The 18,379-nt window shown below is 40.7% G+C and overlaps 1 protein-coding gene across 1 annotated transcript in view; it reads right to left on the bottom strand.

Annotated features, from left to right (window-relative positions):
* Window positions 1-16,828, bottom strand: part of SAMD3 (sterile alpha motif domain containing 3) — a 56,858-nt gene extending 40,030 nt beyond the window's left edge. Inside the window, exons 1-3 of the mRNA XM_049654339.1 lie at window positions 16,716-16,828; window positions 15,851-16,042; window positions 12,417-12,528 (exon numbers count right to left, since the gene is read on the bottom strand). Of these exons, the coding sequence (XP_049510296.1) occupies window positions 12,417-12,528; window positions 15,851-16,042; window positions 16,716-16,794 (383 nt within the window). The 5' untranslated portion in view covers window positions 16,795-16,828. The remainder of the gene's footprint in view (window positions 1-12,416; window positions 12,529-15,850; window positions 16,043-16,715) is intronic.
* Window positions 16,829-18,379: the final 1,551 nt, after the last annotated feature.

Genomic DNA, 18,379 nt, shown 5'->3' on the forward strand with positions numbered 1-18,379 from the left:
AATACAAAAGCAAATAAGCAAGCAAACAAAAATGAATTGAAAACACTGCCAAGTAGAAAAAAAAAAAAAAAAACAGGCAGATTCTGAAGAGGAGTCTACACTTGGAAAAAAAAAGAAGACATGGAATGAATTTCCTTTTTATGACTTTTGGCCTGAAGGCAGGCCTCAGGCAGTGCTGCTAAAACTCTAAGAGCAAACCCACCATCTTTCTGGACTGCTGAATTAGTGGGCAGAGTTTGGGCAACCTCATCTCTGGAAAGGGAGAGGAGAGTCTCAGAAAGGAAACATCTAATGAGAGGGAACTACAAATTCTGTGCCTAAACGGTCCAAATCTCTGGCTGATCTGGAACCACACATGTGCATAGCTCCATTGCAAATAAGAGAACTAAACTTGGATTTGAGCCGATCCCCAAGAGACAGTTTTAAATGTGAGCCCAACAAATTTTGTTGTTTTGCTAAAACAAACTAACCAACAATCAACACTCTTCAGGTGAATAAGCCAGAATCAAGAGTCTCCACACTGTAACATTCACAATGTCTAGGATATAATCCAAAATTATGTGACATAAACAAAGTCCCAGAAAAGTGTGACTCATTTTCAAGAGTAAATGCAATTAACAGAGTATGATGTTGAGATAATCCAGATGTTGATGAGGACCTTAAAATAGCTAGCATAACAATGTTCAATGACTTAGAGGAAAATGTGCTTGAATGATTTAAATAGTAGGACATTTTAGCAGTGAAATAGAAATTATTAAAAAGAACCAAACAGAAATTTTAGAAGAGGAAATTACAAAATTTGAAATAAAAAAAATGTACTAGCTAGGATTAACAGTAGAACGGAGGTTATATATTATATACTCCCTATATAGAGTGAGCTTGAAGGCAGAACAGTAGAAATAATCCAGTCCAAAAAACATAAGGAGAAAATAGATTGAAAAAAAATACGGTAATAGTTCACTTTTTAAATTCCATGTTGCCATATTTTATCCCCTTAGATAGTCATAAAACATTCTCCTTTTGACCTTCTATCTAATTTTACATAAACACTGATATCGTCATGTCAATCTGTAGAAGAGCCAAAAAGAGCTGGCTAATGACTTCCAAGTGCTCTTTGACCCAAGACATAACCCAGGTACCCAGTACATTAAACCAGTCTTGACTGACACGGTAACTATGCCCAAGAAAAAGAAGCAACTCAAGTTCTAGGCCCCTGGATCCTGGTCTGATTGAATGACCATATCAAACTATGCCAATTCATACCTGTCTATCTGAGGTCAGGACACCTTAAGAAAGCTGTCAATGAGGCTATTCAAAAGTAACATCTCTCTGTAGCTTGCCAGGCTCCTGGGTTCCTATGGAGAAGCCCTTCCTAGGACTCAGTTGCCCTGCCATGATAATAAAGCGGATACCCAGGACTACTGTCTCTAGAGAGAAGACAAACAAGATGTATAAACACAAAACAGAGCTGGACAAGAAACATATTGCATGGACAGTGGACTGTTGCTGGCCTCCTACATTTGTCCTAATCATATAACAAATTTTGCCTTAATTTGATGAACACTTGGGCTACCACTTCAACTGTTATCTTTTGGAGCAGTTTATTCTGAAGAAACACTCACTGGTTACCTGTCTTTGTTGCTATGACTGGAATCTACAGAGGAGCTCAGCTGTCTCTGGGTTTACGTGATCTGATAACTGTATATCATGTGATGTGATCTGATAACTGCACATCACGTATAAGCCACATGCAGTCCAAACACTCAAGAATCTAACATTTCTAGGGACTATTCCCAATGTGTTAAGGAATTTAAAAAAACCTCAGGTATTGAAAGATTGCTGGGATTAGACAGAAGCCACTGTGGAAGTTTCAGTGCAAATCTACAAGTCCCATAGTTTAAAGACCAAGTGTATGGGAAAGCTGAAACTTTGCCTGTGATACCTGACTGTACTAGATGTTTTGCCTTTTGTGATTCATCATGTGAACTTCACCCTTTTCCCAGTTGTTATAGGCATGATAATCTTCCTTTTTCCTTACAAGGTAACCCACATGTTAAGTGACACGGGTGATTCAGGATTCTCCTGTCCCTAGCCATCATGCACTATGCATTGAACACGGTAGATAGGCCATCAGGGACCCAATGTGCTGTGTTTATCTCTTCGACCAAGAGCATCTCCAGTATCTGGTCTTGCTGAGAATAGTCCTATTTCTAAGGGCAGCCTGAGCCGGGTCTATTCTTAAATTATCAGCCCTGTGGGTTCCTGGAACTCTCCAAGAAGAGGAAAATAACTATGATTTATTAACATATTTGAATGTAAAAAATGTATGTTTGGAAGGAAAAACCTGGAACTATTCCCTGCAATAAAAACCCCATTTACAGCCATTGAGTGTTGGCAGCTATTTTATCCCCATGAAAGCAGACACTCTTGCTTTAGGGAGACTGTAAACTCTTGAACCTCCAGACCAAAAAGTGTCAGCATTTCTTTGTGAATTAAAACATCTCAAGAGTCCAAAGCTTTTGCTTCCAATTTAGTGGACTCTCATTTTTAAAGAAATTTTCCATTCTCCCTTTACTTATCTCCACAAATAAAGCAGGTGATAAGGTTTTTAGATTCTATAAACAAAAGCAAAATTCATGGTGTGTAACTTCTTAACATCCCAAATTTGAATTCATCATACTTAATACTTAGGACAATTCATAACATGGTCCAATTTTGTGCTATCTCATAATCAGCTATTATCCCATGTGAATTCTCAGATCCAGCCAAAAATCAAGCCTTCTATATTTTCAGAACACACTATACATGTATCAGTAGTTGCTTCTTTCACCCAGAAATCCCTAAGCTTTCCTCATACTCCTAGGCTCATCTTAAGCACTTATGGTGAACTCTCCTCCATTCTCCTGGCTCTCAGGTAGTCTCCCTTATCTGAATCCCCCACATGGCCTCGTCCAATGTTGGCCCCATGGGTACTCAACTAAGTCTTGCCTCCTCATCTGTTTTGATTTCCCTATGAATTTGCTGAGTGGAACAGTTTGTAACAAAAATGTAAAAGATTTAGGAACGTTTGAAAGAGATACAAAATATTAAATGTAATATTCTATGACAGATAAAGACGGTCTTTAGTTCCATACATTTTTGTTTTCACACATAAAATCGCCATCTTTCCAGAAGGAGAGTTCTGTTATATTAAAAACAGCCCCCCTACCTCAAAGGAACCATTGACTAGCAAGGCATCAAGCCAATGTGCCAGCAAAAAGAAGTGCCACATCACTAAGTCCTTATGTTTGAGATATGCAAACCAGTGGGACCCAAATGCTAGAGAGGAGATCGGGGATTGGAGTGGAGTCTTCTGTATGCACAAAAGGTATCCAAGAATTAGACTGGCTGGGGAGAATTGCAAAATGATCAATGTCCTCTCCTCCCCCACCCCCCAGGTAAGCCTCCCAAAAAGGAACTTTCTCAGTGTCTCACCAAGCTTCAGCTGCATCCCATGTGGCTTCACTACAGAACCAGGGGCAGACTTCCCATCACACTCATCTGAATCCTGGTTGACTTTTGGAGCCATAGTCATTTCATGTATCATCCCTGCTATCTTAAACTTCAGAGAACAAATGGCACCTTTCTCCAGAAGCATCTATTTAGAGATAATCTACTACTTCAGGGACGGTGATGCTTTTCTAATTTTATAAAATAGTATAGCTTTCTGGTCCTCCAGAAAAAAGAACCAAGGACAACTGGATCACGTGGCTGTGAAGAATGGCCATTCAGGCCAAAGGGCTTGGTCTTCACATCTGAAGTAGCACAGGGGTAGTACTGCCATCATGGGAAAAGAAAGTTGTGACAATTGCAATGCTTTCCAGGGACTGGACTGAAAGATTGTGTCCCACAAACCATTTTATTTTGAGATCTCATTTTCATTTTCTTCTTCTCCTCACCCAAGCTTACAGACTTTATCCACTGAGAATGGTATAGATTGGCAAGCCCTGTGTTACATGATCAACTCTGAAACTAAATGCATGTAACCACAGCAACATCTAAAAGCTTAAATGTTTTTGGAACATAGAAGAAGAGGGAGGAAGCTATAGCAGCTTAGATATCTGTTTAAAGAAACTGCTATCACTTTAGCCTAGAAAAGAAAAGGATGTTACAATATATATCTTCAAAATAGTGATCAAATTTGACCTAACTACAAGTTAAACAGAAATATTGCTCTGTGTTCTATGCCAGTACTCTGGCAATTGCCCGCTTTACTTTACCTAGGCAAGACTTTCCCCTGCTAAGAACACAAGATGAACAAAAAGTTTGGCAAAACTCTCTAAAGAGGCACATGCCAATGAGCAAAGTGAGACGCCACCTCTGAAAACAGTGAAGAGTGTCACTGCAAGACATACATGGACTGTGACGGAAATGTTCTTTTGTTGCCGGAACTGATGGTACCTACCACTAATTCAGAAAAAGCTTGCTCCACACTCTCAGCATTTTGATGTTTGCTTTTAATTTATGTGTTATAGTGGCAGGCTTTCACGTCTGCCATTTAATCCGTGAGTCTTCCAGAAGAATTTAGTTTCTGAAGTGCATGTGTGAACACATACTCAGATGCAAAAAGGGGGTAGAGATGTGAATGGCATCAGGCATGTGCTGTGGTGTAGACACACTCCTCTCAAATTCTCCCTGTCTTTGGCTGCCAGTGTGAGTGTCAAAGACCCAGGAGCCTTTGGGGCCTTGACTAATCACAAAAAGAAGCCAATATAAATAATTAGTTTATGTCTTCCTATTATCCAATTCCTCTTGGTATTGGCAGCCCTACAAAAATCCAGGAACTTCTAGCTTATACTTTCAATATTTATGCTTACTAGCATGATAGTCACGAAAACCATAAATAGGTCTCAGAACTATCATGCGTGAGTCCCGTTTTCATTTTTGTTCCTCTTTCATACATAAGCAAAATTAATGAGACATTACCTACTTAGTTGTTGCAAAATGGTTCAGTACTACTATTTTGTAGTTTAGAAGTGTCAAAATATGATCACTTAGGATTGAGTGGATCCAGGGCAGCTTTTTAAAAAATCCACCTTCATACGACTAGACCTTTGGATCCGGACCTCCCAGAGAACAATATATGTCATGTCCTTAGAGCATCTTTTTTTTTGGGGGGGGGGCGGTGTGCAGAGTAGTGTGCAAATTTCACTCCTCAAATCTGATCAGAGTGCTTGTTTCGTGTGCCTCTTGGGCAAGACCTTTAGTGACTTGGTCTTCTCCCAGCAGCCCTGTTCACCTGCTCATCTAGCCTGGGGTTGACCAATTCCTCTACTATGGGAGCTTCATAAAGATCACAGTTTTACATTTGTAAGGATTCAGGTAACCTGATTTGTCACTGTCACAGTAGTTCAGGGCATTCGGTGGCTCACTGAGGAATGTAGACAATTCTGAACAAAGATAGTGAGTCCCTCTCTTTGACAGGCTGTGTTATTGAACTGGCGTTCAGGCTCACTCCCATCAGGTGTGTACTTCCATGTAATGTTAATATGTAAAGTAGTAAGAAGAAGCTCTGGACTTATCTATTTTTCTTCACTCCATTGAATTCTATTGAATAAACTGGTAAGTATCTCCTTCACAATGCAATTCTGCCATAATTTGGATATGGCATCACCATTATTTCAGGCTCTGAAATACAAGGAAAAACTTACCACCTAGCAAGACTCTTCCCTCCACCTGCATTAATTAATCAAGTCCTCTTGATTTTCTATTTAAATATCATTTTCTCTATTACCACTGTCTTAGTTTGGACCTTCACCATCTCTTGCTTAAACTTCACCCTAGCATCTTCCTTCTTTCATGCTTCTCCAGTCCCTTCTCTATATCACTACCTCAATACATGATGAAACACCCCTGTAATCCATAGCACTAGTTTTCAATTCTCATTATATATTAGAATTGTGTGTGTAACTTTAAAAAATACTGAATCACAGGTCCCACCCTGTCTTTGTTTGGGCTGCTGTCACAAATTAGACTGGGCGGCTTGAACAACAAACATTTATGTCTCCCAGCTCAGGAGGCTGGAAGTGTGAAATCAGGGTGCTGGCACAGCTCGGTTCTTGGTGATTTCCCTTTTCCTGGTTTACAGAAAGCAGTCTTCTTGTCTTGTCCTCACATGATGGAAGGAGAGCCAGCAAGTTCTCTGGCCTCTTCTTACAAGAGCACTAATCCCATCTACGAGATGGAATTCACCTTCATGACCTAACTGCCTCCCAAAGCCCCACTTCCAAATACTATCACATTGGGATTGGAGTTTCAGCATATGAAATGTGGGGGGACACAAACATTTAGCCTATTGTACATCACCAGAAATTCTTCTTTTTTTTTCCTTTTTTTAGAGAGAGACAGAGCAAGCAGGGGAGGGGCAGAGACCAAGGAGAGAGAGAATCCCAAGCAGACTCTGTGCTGTCAGCATGAAGCCCAAATGGGGCTTGAACTCACCAACTGTAAAATGATGACCTAAGCTGAAACTAAGAGTCAGACGCTTAGCCTACTGAGCCACGTAGGCGCCCCAAATCGTCACCAGAAATTCTTGTTGGTCTAGTGCTTTGCTACTCAAGAGTGGCTCTTCGCACTGGCATTCCCTGGAAACTTATTGGAAATGCTGACTCTCAGGCCCCACTCCTGACCTATTAAATCAGAATCTGCATTTTAACAAAACACCCAGGTGATTTTCAAGTACAGATGAGCTTGAGAAGCAGTGGTCTAGGGCACTGATATATTTTCCTTAAATCTTGCAGGTGAACCTAATATACAGTTGCTCTGTTCATGGACACAGCCTGGAACCTCCTTACCTCTTGAATGGCACCTCTTACCATCTCCACCAACTCCATTGTCTCCACTGCTACCTCTCACTGTCCCAAACTACCGACTCCACAGAAGTCCCTATACGATTTCAGGTGTTTGTACCTTGGTGCGTGCTGTTTGCTTTGCTCTGAATGTCCTTTTCCTTTCCTGCCCTATTTTCCTTTAGATAAGTTTCTAGTCAGCGTCCAAAATCCCCACAGAGGGCTTCTCCATACTCACTTCCCTGGAAGTCCTATTTCTCCCTCTTTTGTGCTATTTCTGTACCCTGTGAATTTCTACTTCTCCATCCCTTTCCCAATATTGCAGTTATTAGCTTCCATATCTCTTGCCTACTAGACTCGGAAGTCCCCTACGTAAGGACTAAATTGCCCTCCACCTCACCCACAGTCTACCTAACACCTAGCTCATGATGTATATTCAGTAACTTTTGGACTGAACGAAGAGGGAAAAAAGATTAGAACTCAAGCTTACTTTAGCTCTCTAAAGACTTCACATTAGATTTAATGGGAATGCGCAGGAGTCGGAGAATTATTTATCAGTGTGACGGCCCAATTTCCCCTGATTCTGTAGTTCTTGTTTGGCTGGGCCCACAGATATCCTCCACTGAAAGAAACTCACCAAGTTCTAGCTTAGTGAGCCAGCATCCCTCGATTCATTTGAGTCTCTGCTCCAGCATCACCTGGTCAAAGTCAAAAGACTTCCCTGAAAGTGCTATCTGAGATAGAACGTTCCTGAATACACGCGTGCGCACACACACGCACACACACTCACGCCACTCACTCTCTATCCACCCCTCCCTTTCCTTTGTATTATTGGTCTCCATAGCACTTAAATATATTATAATGTAGTGTCACATTTTTTTTTTTTTTTACTTTTCTTCTCCATTAGACTGTGGGATGGGAGGTTTGGTCTGCTTTGTTCACTACTGTATCCTCAGTGCCTAAACAAAGTACCTGGCACAGAGATATTTACATATGAAATGAACGCTGGCTTAGCTAAGAAATCTTTAAGTCCGTATTTCCTAAGGTGTTTTTTGTAACATTAACAGATGTTGCACGGAGAAAGAATTCTGGGTCAAACAAAGTGAAATGAGTTTTCTGTCTATAGGACTCCTCATAGCATTTACTGTCTCAGTGCACTGTGGGAGTCTCCAATTAAGGACTAAAGTTAGAATGTAATACTTAGAAAGCACAGATGCTTTACGTACAGATTATATATACCTTGTGGTGGGAGATGGTGCGATCCTGCATTTCCCTCTGAAGGGTCCTTGCTCCACTGACGTGGGACAATTTATCACCTGTTGCCTTTGGTGCGCTTCATTGAACCTCCTTTTTTTTTGCTCACTGGATAAGAGGCACATATGACCGTGGTGTCCTTATCTGAGCTGAATGATAGAGCCGACGGACGACACATCAAGTGTGGACCCACTGCCATTTGCTTTACTGAGCTTAGGCAGATGGGTAAGATCACTGAGCATTTCCAAGGAAATGTAGACCAAGGAAAAAATCATTAAGATGATTTTTAAATACACTTGAAACCATGACTAATTTATAATTATGCCCTAAGGGAGAAGCAAGACATCTGCACACATATGCTTAAAGTTTAAGCAAAGTGTTTTTAAAGTAACATTTAAGAAACCTCTACCTCTTTATTTGATTTTATGCCTTATTAAGTACTAAAAGGGAAGCAAATTGTACAAATGAAAAACAAAGGATGGCATTGAAAAAAAAATCTCTTTCCAAAGGGTCACGAGCACATCTAAGATGGATCCTCATAATCCTTTCCTTGCATCAAAGATGCGAATTTAAGCAATTCAGGCAAGAGCGTGGTATCACCTATCACCAGAAAAACCTGCACTACGTCACCGCACCCTAGTATTTCCCTGGGACACACACATCTCTATTAGAGACTTAGCCAAGGTCAGGTGAACAGCTTGACTCTGGAGCCTTCTTTTTCTTCTTGTTTGCAAATAATCTGAGTGGAAAGCACGTGTTCATAGAAAAAATATCACAAGAATGACAGCCACCTTGTACGGTGTGTTAATAGATGCCAGGTACTTGAATATGTCATCCCATTTGGACCTCACGAACTACACATGCAGGTGAATGTTCCCACCCTCTGTTGTGCCGAGACCACTTGGCAAGCAAGTGGAGGCAGGATTCTAGAGCTGGTGCATGCCCAAAGTGGGCACTTGTTCCACTGTCCCTCCCTGTCTCTTAAAAGCACGTGGCTTCATGAAAGCCTTCGAGCCAAACAATGTAAGCTTTCTAGCCTGTTATGTGTAAGTGGTTTATAAACTCCTGGAGTTGAACCCTGTGAAAAAGTCAGCATATTTAGTATGAATTGTATCAAGAGATCGCAAAAGAAATTGATGTTATTCAAACATTTATCCTGCCCCACGAAGATACATGCAGTCTTTCACTGGATCATACACACCCTCAGTTCAATTTAAAAACTCCTACGTAGACTCTGCGTGCCAAGGACTGTGCCAGCGCTGTTTATAACGACAAATAAGGCATGGTCTTTGCCCAGAAGGTGCTTTTAGTCTAATGAGAGAATAAAGACTTTAAAGCGACCAGTTCCGTTAACTACTTTTAAAAGTCAAGCAAGAGACACATAGAGGATACTACACAGATGCAGGGCTCTTTGCCCGGCCTGGAATAACAAAATGGAAGGTTCTTCTAAAAGAGGGATTTTGAGCAGAATCTTCAAAGATGAGCAGGTAGGGAAGGGAAGGGAACAACACAGCCTGATACAAAAGCCATGCAACAGCCCTTAATCAACCCCTGTTGAATGAATAACATGCTAGGCAGATGGGCAGGAGGAAAGGATCAAGGGTGGCTCCCTTGAGCCAAGGGTGGCTCCTTGAGCTGGATGATGGAGCCCCTGTCTGAGATAGGCTGTGGGAAGGGAGAAAATCTGTGCCATGCCAGGCACGGCTCTAGATAAAGGGCAGAACTGGAGTGGAAATATTTAAACTAGGTACATTGTCTTTAATCTGTCTCTACCCACAACACAACTGATTGCCCAAGAGGAGACAGCTGATCCATGCCGGACCCCTTAGTTTCTCTTCCCTGGATGCCGAACTAAGCAACACTGAAAGACTGAATCAGTTGACTAGGATAACCTGAGCTGTTTTCAGGGAGAATTTAATGTGGAGTCAGTGCTATGGCAAGGTAGTCATATGCCAGCCAGTCTGCACACGGCACAGCAGCCATGAGTAGTAGGATAAATCCACCCTCCTAGGGAGAAGCAAGGGAATGAGGCAGACAAGGAAAGCAGAACAGAGACAGAGATGGACATCGCATGGCTCCGTGAGAACAAGGACAGCTTCCTCCAGGCCCAGAGAATTTACATGTTTTGCCTTTGTGTGTTGTGAAATGTTTTTATTACAATAAACTCCCCTTGTCTTATGTTAGTTTGAGTGGATTTGTGTCTCTTGCACTCAAATACATACTAAGGCAGGGGACACGAGTTCATTTTTTGAACATATGTAAATCTGAGGTGCTTGTGGATAGTGAGGGGCAGTCACATAGCTTAGGAGACACTTACTGATTACAGAAAAAGGTCTAGGAATATTGGCTCTGGTTTCCAAACCCTCCTATTTCTTTCCATTTCTCAGTCAGGTCTGTTTCTTTCTCCCCCTTGCCGAGTTCTATGAAGAATGAGAATTACCATGAGGTCCAGGAAGTTTTCCTTTGACCAACCGTGTGAAAAAAATGCAATAATCATCGTGCCCTGCAGGTATCACAGAACCATTATGAGGATGAAATGTCACGAGAAGGCCTAGAAAAAGAGAAAAGACCTACAGAACCCATAAAAGGTTGTGTCCTCACCTCCCACTGGCAGCAAGTAGAGAGAGAAAAGTCCTATGGCAAGTGGCAATACTACCTGGAACAGTGCTCCCGGAGCGGTGATTGTGCTACACTGAGTATTTCCCATGTGTTTCCACAGTGCTCAGCACTTGGCAGGCTTTATCCATGGTTAGATGATGGTTCTCACAAAAGTACCATGAAGAAAGTATTATTGTTATTATTCCCATCGTGCAGATTTGGATACTGATTCACCGTGGTACTAGGGTCACACTACTGGGTCTAATCATCTCTCCTCTTCTGTCTACTCACACCTGAACAGTTATAGAAGGGACTGGCTGCTGCTTTTGGGGGCTAAAGCTAACGGAAGGAGTAGTTGAGAACTCATGGCTTAGTCCATACACCCAGAGCCACATCAAAGGAAAGCCCTTGAAATCAACAAGCACCCATGAGCAGAAAGCAGGAGAATGAAGCCACCTTTAAAATGGATTTACATCTTCTGAACCATAGGAAGACCATCGGGACTAAGTCTCACCTAGGTCATTGCCTTCCACCTTCTTGTTCACCACCCCAGACAGGAGGCGATGGGCCCTAACGCTGAGAGATCTTCAGGAGCTGGGGTCTCTGTGCCCAGGGATGGGACACAAGGTTGAAGACAGTGAAGAAGGAAAGAGGACAGAGAGGGCACCCCAGATCAGAGGCCCATTTTGCAAGCGCTCCTGATCAAAGGTGCAGCTTTTTCCTGCCTTTGAGGAATTACTGGGACCGGGCACCTGAGGTCTGAGGCTGCAGCCCTTCGTCCCCTGAGGTCCTGTCCTGATGGCCCTAGATCCTGCCTGAGGTGAGAATAGCATATTAGGGAAAACTCTCCAGAAGCCTCTTGACTTCTCTAAATCTTTTTATTGATTTACAAAAAAGAGAGACTAACGACCACCCTGCAAGACTGCTGTGGACTAAAGAAGTTAGTAATGTAAAAGTTTTGTGAAAACTATAAAGGGCCACACCCCGGCTTGATTATTGCCTAATTATTCTCCTACGCAAGTTGACATCTTCTCCCTTCAATGACAGTACATTTAAAGGAAAACATTTGCTGGTCGGTGGCTGAAAACCATATGCATCACGACTAGTGCATGAACCACATAGACCAGGAACCGGAAATGCTGTATAGGCTGTCATGACTTTTGCACCACATCTTACCTGCAACTGCCCCCAGAACTATGTCTGACTCTCATATTCCTGGGTCTAGTTCTCTAGGTCTATAGTTTCCCTTTGTTCCAACGTAGCCCATATATTGAAATACACTACCACATAAAATCCAACGTAGGAATAAAAGGAAGTGTTTACCAAAGCAGTGTCTCCATCAAGAGCAGTAAAGTTAAAAACAACCACAACTACAAAATTCAGAGCCAAAACAAAGACTCCACAAAAGGCATATGCTAGAGGACACGGTTCACTAAATAAATTCTGTTTTCGTGGCTATTGCCAATCACCCCAGTTTATGACAGAGAAATCTTCTTTCTCCTCAACATGTACTTGAAAGATGCTTGGTATCATCTCAAAACTTCACTTTTTCAATATAAAGATCATAAATTTTCATCGTCACCTTTTACCAAATCTCTTCATCACTTGATAAAAGATTCCCTTGCAGCAAAACGAAAAGTTTCCACTTTCGAAATACATCTAAACAGATGAAATCTCAAAATATAAAGACAAATATTATCATTTGGCTTTAAAATGTTTAGAAATTAGCAACCCCACCTCTGCTTCAGTACTCTTTGGTCAATTACTCCATTATCAAGGTTTTCAGCTGGATAGAAAGATGGTGTGTGCTTCCCACGGTTGGCTGGGCTAGAGGACTGTTCATCCCTGTCACCAAGAAAGAAGAGTTGGGTTAGGAGCTGTTCAACGGGAGCCACAACCACTGGATCTCATGGCAGCTCGGAGGGTAGAAGACAGCCCATAACGACACCATAATCTGTGTCCACCTCCAAGCTCCACGTTAGGGGTATGACTAAGAGAACGGAAAAAAATAAAAAATTAAAGTAACACTGGAGCACTGGAGTCATCTCACGCAGTGGTTCATATGTGCCAGGAGGCAGGCTGACACCACTTCACAATGCTTTTCTCATCAACTGGTCATATTTATAAATAGTGTTACAGCAATCTAGTCCTCTTTGAAATGATGGTGATAACTGAACATATCCTTACGGGTTAATATCCTTAGCCTGCAAAAAAAAAAAAAAAAAGTGATTAACTCCATCCAATTGCTTCTCCACTCTCTGCCATTTTGGGAGATCGCGTACTATCTGTGAAATGTAACACCTTTCAAACCACAGTCCACTAACTCCCTCCCTTTATGGGTGATACAACTGAAGCCCAGAAGGAAAAGCAAGTTGCTCACCACCACAAGCTACTGAATAGCAGAGCCGGGAGCTGAGCTCGGTTTTCGAACTTTCCGGCGGCCTGTGATTCTTCTACCAGCTCCAACAAGAACAACAACCAAAGAGCAACTGTAAATACTCCTACCTAGTACATATTCCTATGATTTGCTCACATCTAAATAGGATGCCAAATATCCTTTCCAGATGTGGCCTACAAATACTGTTCAACATAACATACTAGACAACCATCAGCCACTAAAAGAAATCTGCACTCACATCGAAACCCATCTGCAATCTCCAATATAGAATGCCACTATAGACTCTTCAGAAGGAGTCTTAAGCATTATTCATTCTGCCCACTTCATTTTGCAGTTGAATCTAAAAAAAGCCAAGCATGTTTATAGCAGCACTCTCAACAATAGTCAAATTATGGGAAGAGCCTAAATGTCCATCAACTGATGAATGGATAAAGAAATTGTGGTTTATATACACAATGGAATACTACGTGGCAATGAGAAAGAATGAAATCTGGCCTTTTGTAGCAACGTGGATGGAACTGGAAAGAGTGTTATGCTAAGTGAAATAAGTCATACAGAGAAAGACAGACACCATATGTTTTCACTCTTATGTGGATCCTGAGAAACTTAACAGAAGACCATGGGGGAGGGGAAGGAAAAAAAAAGTTAGAGAGGGAGGGAGCCAAACTATAAGAGATTCTTAAAAACTGAAAACAAACTGAGGCTTGATGGGGGGTGGGAGGGAGGGGAGGGTGGGTGATGGGTATTGAGGAGGGCACCTGTTGGGATGAGCACTGGGTGTTGTATGGAAACCAATTTGACAATAAATTTCATATTAAAAAAGTAATCTTTACTCCAAAAAAATTAAAATTAAAATTAAAAAAGCCAAGCAAATCTCCAAGGTTAGAGGAGTAGCTATCATCAGAAGAGAGGTCTGAAATCAAGTGTTTTGATACCCAGCTTTAGGGTTCTTTCTAGTGCACCAAGTTCCTTTCTTTATTTGGCACTTCCTGAAAGGGTTTAATTAAATAGCATATTCTCATGCCACTCTTCATTATCATGATTCCCATGTGATAATACATTTGTCAAATGACAACATATTTGACAATAACCAAATATAGCCAATAAGCGTTTAAACCAAATATAACCAATAACCCCACCAGCAACTGTGGTTTTGTACCAGATTAATTTAACCAATCCTTAAAGTGAATAAGCTACTTCCTGGGTAGAGTGAAAAGCCCCCACTCAAAAATCCCTGGACTACCAGTGTTCCAAGTCTTGGCAATATTTGAAACTGGCTTCCTTAACCAGGTTAACAAAGAAATGAGACTATTTGAAGGAGGAAAGATTTTCTCAAAGCTTAGGTTACAACCAACATCAGTGAATTAACATGAAGTTAGGTACTGAATTACTTTTCACAACCTACAGAAGAAGCAACAGGAGTATCAACATTTAACTTAATGCAAGGCAGTGGTAGAACCAGGAATTAAGCCCAGATTTCCTGGAAGTCCTGCTAGTTCTCATTTACTAGAGAACACTGTAAACTGATTTGTAACGGAAACAAGGCTGTCTGTTTTCTTCCAAGCTGTGCCTAAAGCAATATCAAGATTCCAGTCAACTGAAGGGAACTTCCAGCTCAAAAGTCCAACTCATCCAAGAATGCTGGGAATTACTTTGTGAGCTGTTTGAGGTTCACACCCACGCTTTGCTGGAAAGGAATAGAAGCATACAATGGGAACTTCATCAAAAGTCACATATTGTGAGTGTGATTTTACATAGATATGTCAAAAGAACGTTTAAGAGAAATCCTTCAAATAAATCAGATGGTAGAATCTTCAGGCTGATCGTGGACCATTCCTTCAAGACTACCTTTTCCCCTCCATGTTCCAAATAACCAAATATTCTAGAAATAAAGTTACTTAGGCCACGTCTCCCTAACATTGTATTCCCTATCAAAGAACAAGACAGGAATACATATTATTATAGATACGATCTGAAAAACTAAAGACATAGAATGGTATTCATCAACATCATAATCTTCTGTTAAAAATTAATGAATAATTATTTAATACTAGAAACTGCAAAAAGTCTCAAAATATGGGGAAAAAAAAACAAGTCAGAATGCTTGAAATGATCCTGGGGCGTAGATTTGTAAAGTGAACATCCTAATTTTGTAATTCCTGCTATCATTCCTTTTCACTGCATTAGTCAGTGATAAAAACAAACAAACAAACAAACAAACAAAACCATCCCTGAACCTCAAAGGCACCACAATTTTTTCTACATGATTTTTGTGGGATGTGATCTTAGCATTTAGCATTCTAGGGAGAAATTAGAAAACTCATTGTGGCAAGAGTCTTTAGCAAATTATACCGTGCAAGCCTCTAGAGGAGATTATAAATTAGTCACTATAAGAAATCCTTGGCAAAGGAAAAGCAAAGGAACAGTAAGAGATACCTTTCCCCAAACCTGATTTTAAGACCCAAGCTTCAGGAGCCCATTCACACTAGTGCTGTATGGACACTTCAACCACCTGCTACAGAGCCTTCTGTATAGGAACGCCCGGTTTACAGGACTTCCCTAACAACTGGAGTCAGTGTTTAAAAGTGGCGCATTAAAAAAAAAAAAGTATCTTGATTCATAAAACTTTGCGAAAGTGTCCTTGATGCAGATATTAGAAATACTGTACACACCATCTAGCTGAAAATGGTCCCAGTTTTCAGAGTTTTAAACCCCAAACGTTGTGCTTGGGGAAAGCACAGCCTCAACACGAAGGTCATTCAGGACCAGACTTACGGTGAGACAGCTTTTGCTCGCTGGAGAGGGGCTGTTTCTCTAGGGCTTCCAGGGGGCTCCAGTCTTTGGCTCTTCTGCTTATATTTTCTAATTAAATCCATCAGAACAGCCTGGTGCCCAATTTTCTTTACCAGTTGCTGAACCATCCGATCATTAAGTGCTAGAAGAGCAGCCCCACTTATTTCTTCCTCTGGGAAAAAGAAAAAAAAAATGTTTCTGCACGCTTGCCTGGTAAAGCATTGTAATAACACACAGCACTCTGAACGAGCAAAATTGTATCTGGGGTTAAAAGGATCCTTTAAACCTGTCCTCTGAAGTTACAAAATTATCTCTATTTTTACAAAGATAGAACGCTGATACCGCATCATTCCCACTTGCTCTCTGCTCCTAAGAAAGTCTCAGAACATGGAGTCGCGATAACACTTTTTACTTCCACATTAAGGCCTGCCCCTTCCAATTTCTCTGTAACAGGCATTGTTTTTATAAGGAAAAAAAAAATCTTCTCAGAGAATCATTCTTACTAGTACCACCCAGGCAATATCCAAAACTTGTAAATCCCACACCAAACAGAACACATGCTGCATTAAAGATACAAGCAATTGCCAAATGCATACATCAAATATGTATTTTAACTCTTAATACTTTGTTTTATTTGAGCTCTTTTTGAAATACTACATTCTCCTCTGGATGCTAGGTCAAATGCAAACTCTACCACGGTCAGTAGAAAGAGGAAAATTCCCTACTGCAAGGACTCCACACCCCCATTCACATGCATTAGGCAACGAGAGTAATTAGCAGTTAATAGAGGACACTCAATATTTAGGCTGCTGTGTTAAGATTTTTTCAAAGTGTAAACAACTCACCTTGAAACCTACGAACTAGCTCTCCTAAGTTTTTCTCCACCAACCAACTGCAGACCTGATCAACTGACCAAGTTTCCATTGCTGTGTCCTGTAAATACACCTGTAGAATAAAAGGTCAGAGAAGGATTCTTCAGTTTTTCTCTGATTGTTGTTCTTTTATTTTTATTTTGCTTTCCAATCAGCTCTCTAATCTCAGCTCCTCCCTCTGCCAGACTCTTAAACTCTCAATACTAAGCTTCTTGAAAATTACTCTTTTCCGAATACACATCTAAAAGCTACTAATAAAACAAATACTCTCTTAAAAAAATGAGACCGGTTTGAACCTATTTCCTAGTCTCATTTCTCAAATTTCTTCACCTTCTCCTACTTTTTTTCCACAGGCATCCCTCAGCTTTACTAACAGACAGCCAAAGCCGTACAATGGTACCCAATCCTGTACCATTAACACCCAGGTTTCTTCACAAAGAAAAGAAAGGTGTGAAATTCACCACTACTAGGCTCATAAGGAAGTGGTTGACATTTACAAAAGGGGTGGGCAGGGGAGGCAGGGAGGAAGGGAGGAAGGAGCAGATAAAAGCCTGACAAGATTCTTAGCAAACCAAGATTGTTTAACCCCTTGATGTTCCCAGCTAGGAAAGAGAGCTAGCTTGTAGTGTTTCTGAGGACTTTGTTTTAGCAGGAGGAGGAAGTAGAAGCCAGATTTCTCAGAAGAATCTGAATGTTTCTTTCCTTCCTTCCATTAATACTCTTCTATATTCTATTCAGTGCTAGAACTTTATGCTTGGTAAGATAACTAGGAAAAATGAGCACATTGATTGAAAACTTAAAAAAAAAATTGTGTTGGGCAAATTCCAAAGTGGGAAAATAACTAAGTGCTTTAATAATCAGAAATGAGTGTGTGCATACAAAGTTTGCAAGTTATGTTCCTTTACTGTTCAGTTATTTTTACAGGCCACTATTCTTCTGCAACTGTTTAGGAAACCTCCTAAAAGTATAGCAATTTCAATAATTTTTAAAATTTCTCTTCGCAGCTCATTCCCTGTGTTTTATAATTCAATCCAAATTACTTTAAATGGACTGGGGAGGAACTGAAAAAACTTAGGAACTGAAAAAACTTAAAACTTTTCATCTTTTAACATTACTTCCTATTTTAACTCTTGATCTAAATGAGGTAGGTGTTCAGTAAGACCCTGGCTCTTCTATAAAGACAGGACAAAGCTTCTCTTAGAGAAATTGGAGCCTTAAGGAAAGATAGAAATTTTTATTAGATCGTGCATGTAAATTTTATCGCTAGAAGTTCTCAAAATTGTTATTATTGTATTTTTCATGTTTGTGCATTTGAATCAGTTATAATTTCCAACATCGCAGTTAGCATGGTGGAAAGGGAAAACATGTTTACCTTTCATACTCCGCACAATCTGAAGAGGTAACAGCCTTCAAAATCCATTTCCTAGAAGACAAGTCCACTACAAAGTAATAAGCATTCACAAACACCAAGCTGCAAAGCCGAAAACAAGGGTTAAATATAGAAGGACGTCTTGCTGAATTACAGCAGTGGATTTAATTTGCTAAGACAACAGTAGCCACAAAGCTCCTTCCCTAGGCTAAGCAGCAGTAGCTCCGTGTGAAAAGTCATTATTTGCGAGACTCTGGTGTAAATTAAA

The sequence above is a fragment of the Panthera uncia genome (genome assembly GCF_023721935.1).
Source record: "Panthera uncia isolate 11264 chromosome B2 unlocalized genomic scaffold, Puncia_PCG_1.0 HiC_scaffold_24, whole genome shotgun sequence".
Classification (NCBI taxonomy): Eukaryota; Metazoa; Chordata; class Mammalia; order Carnivora; family Felidae; genus Panthera; species Panthera uncia.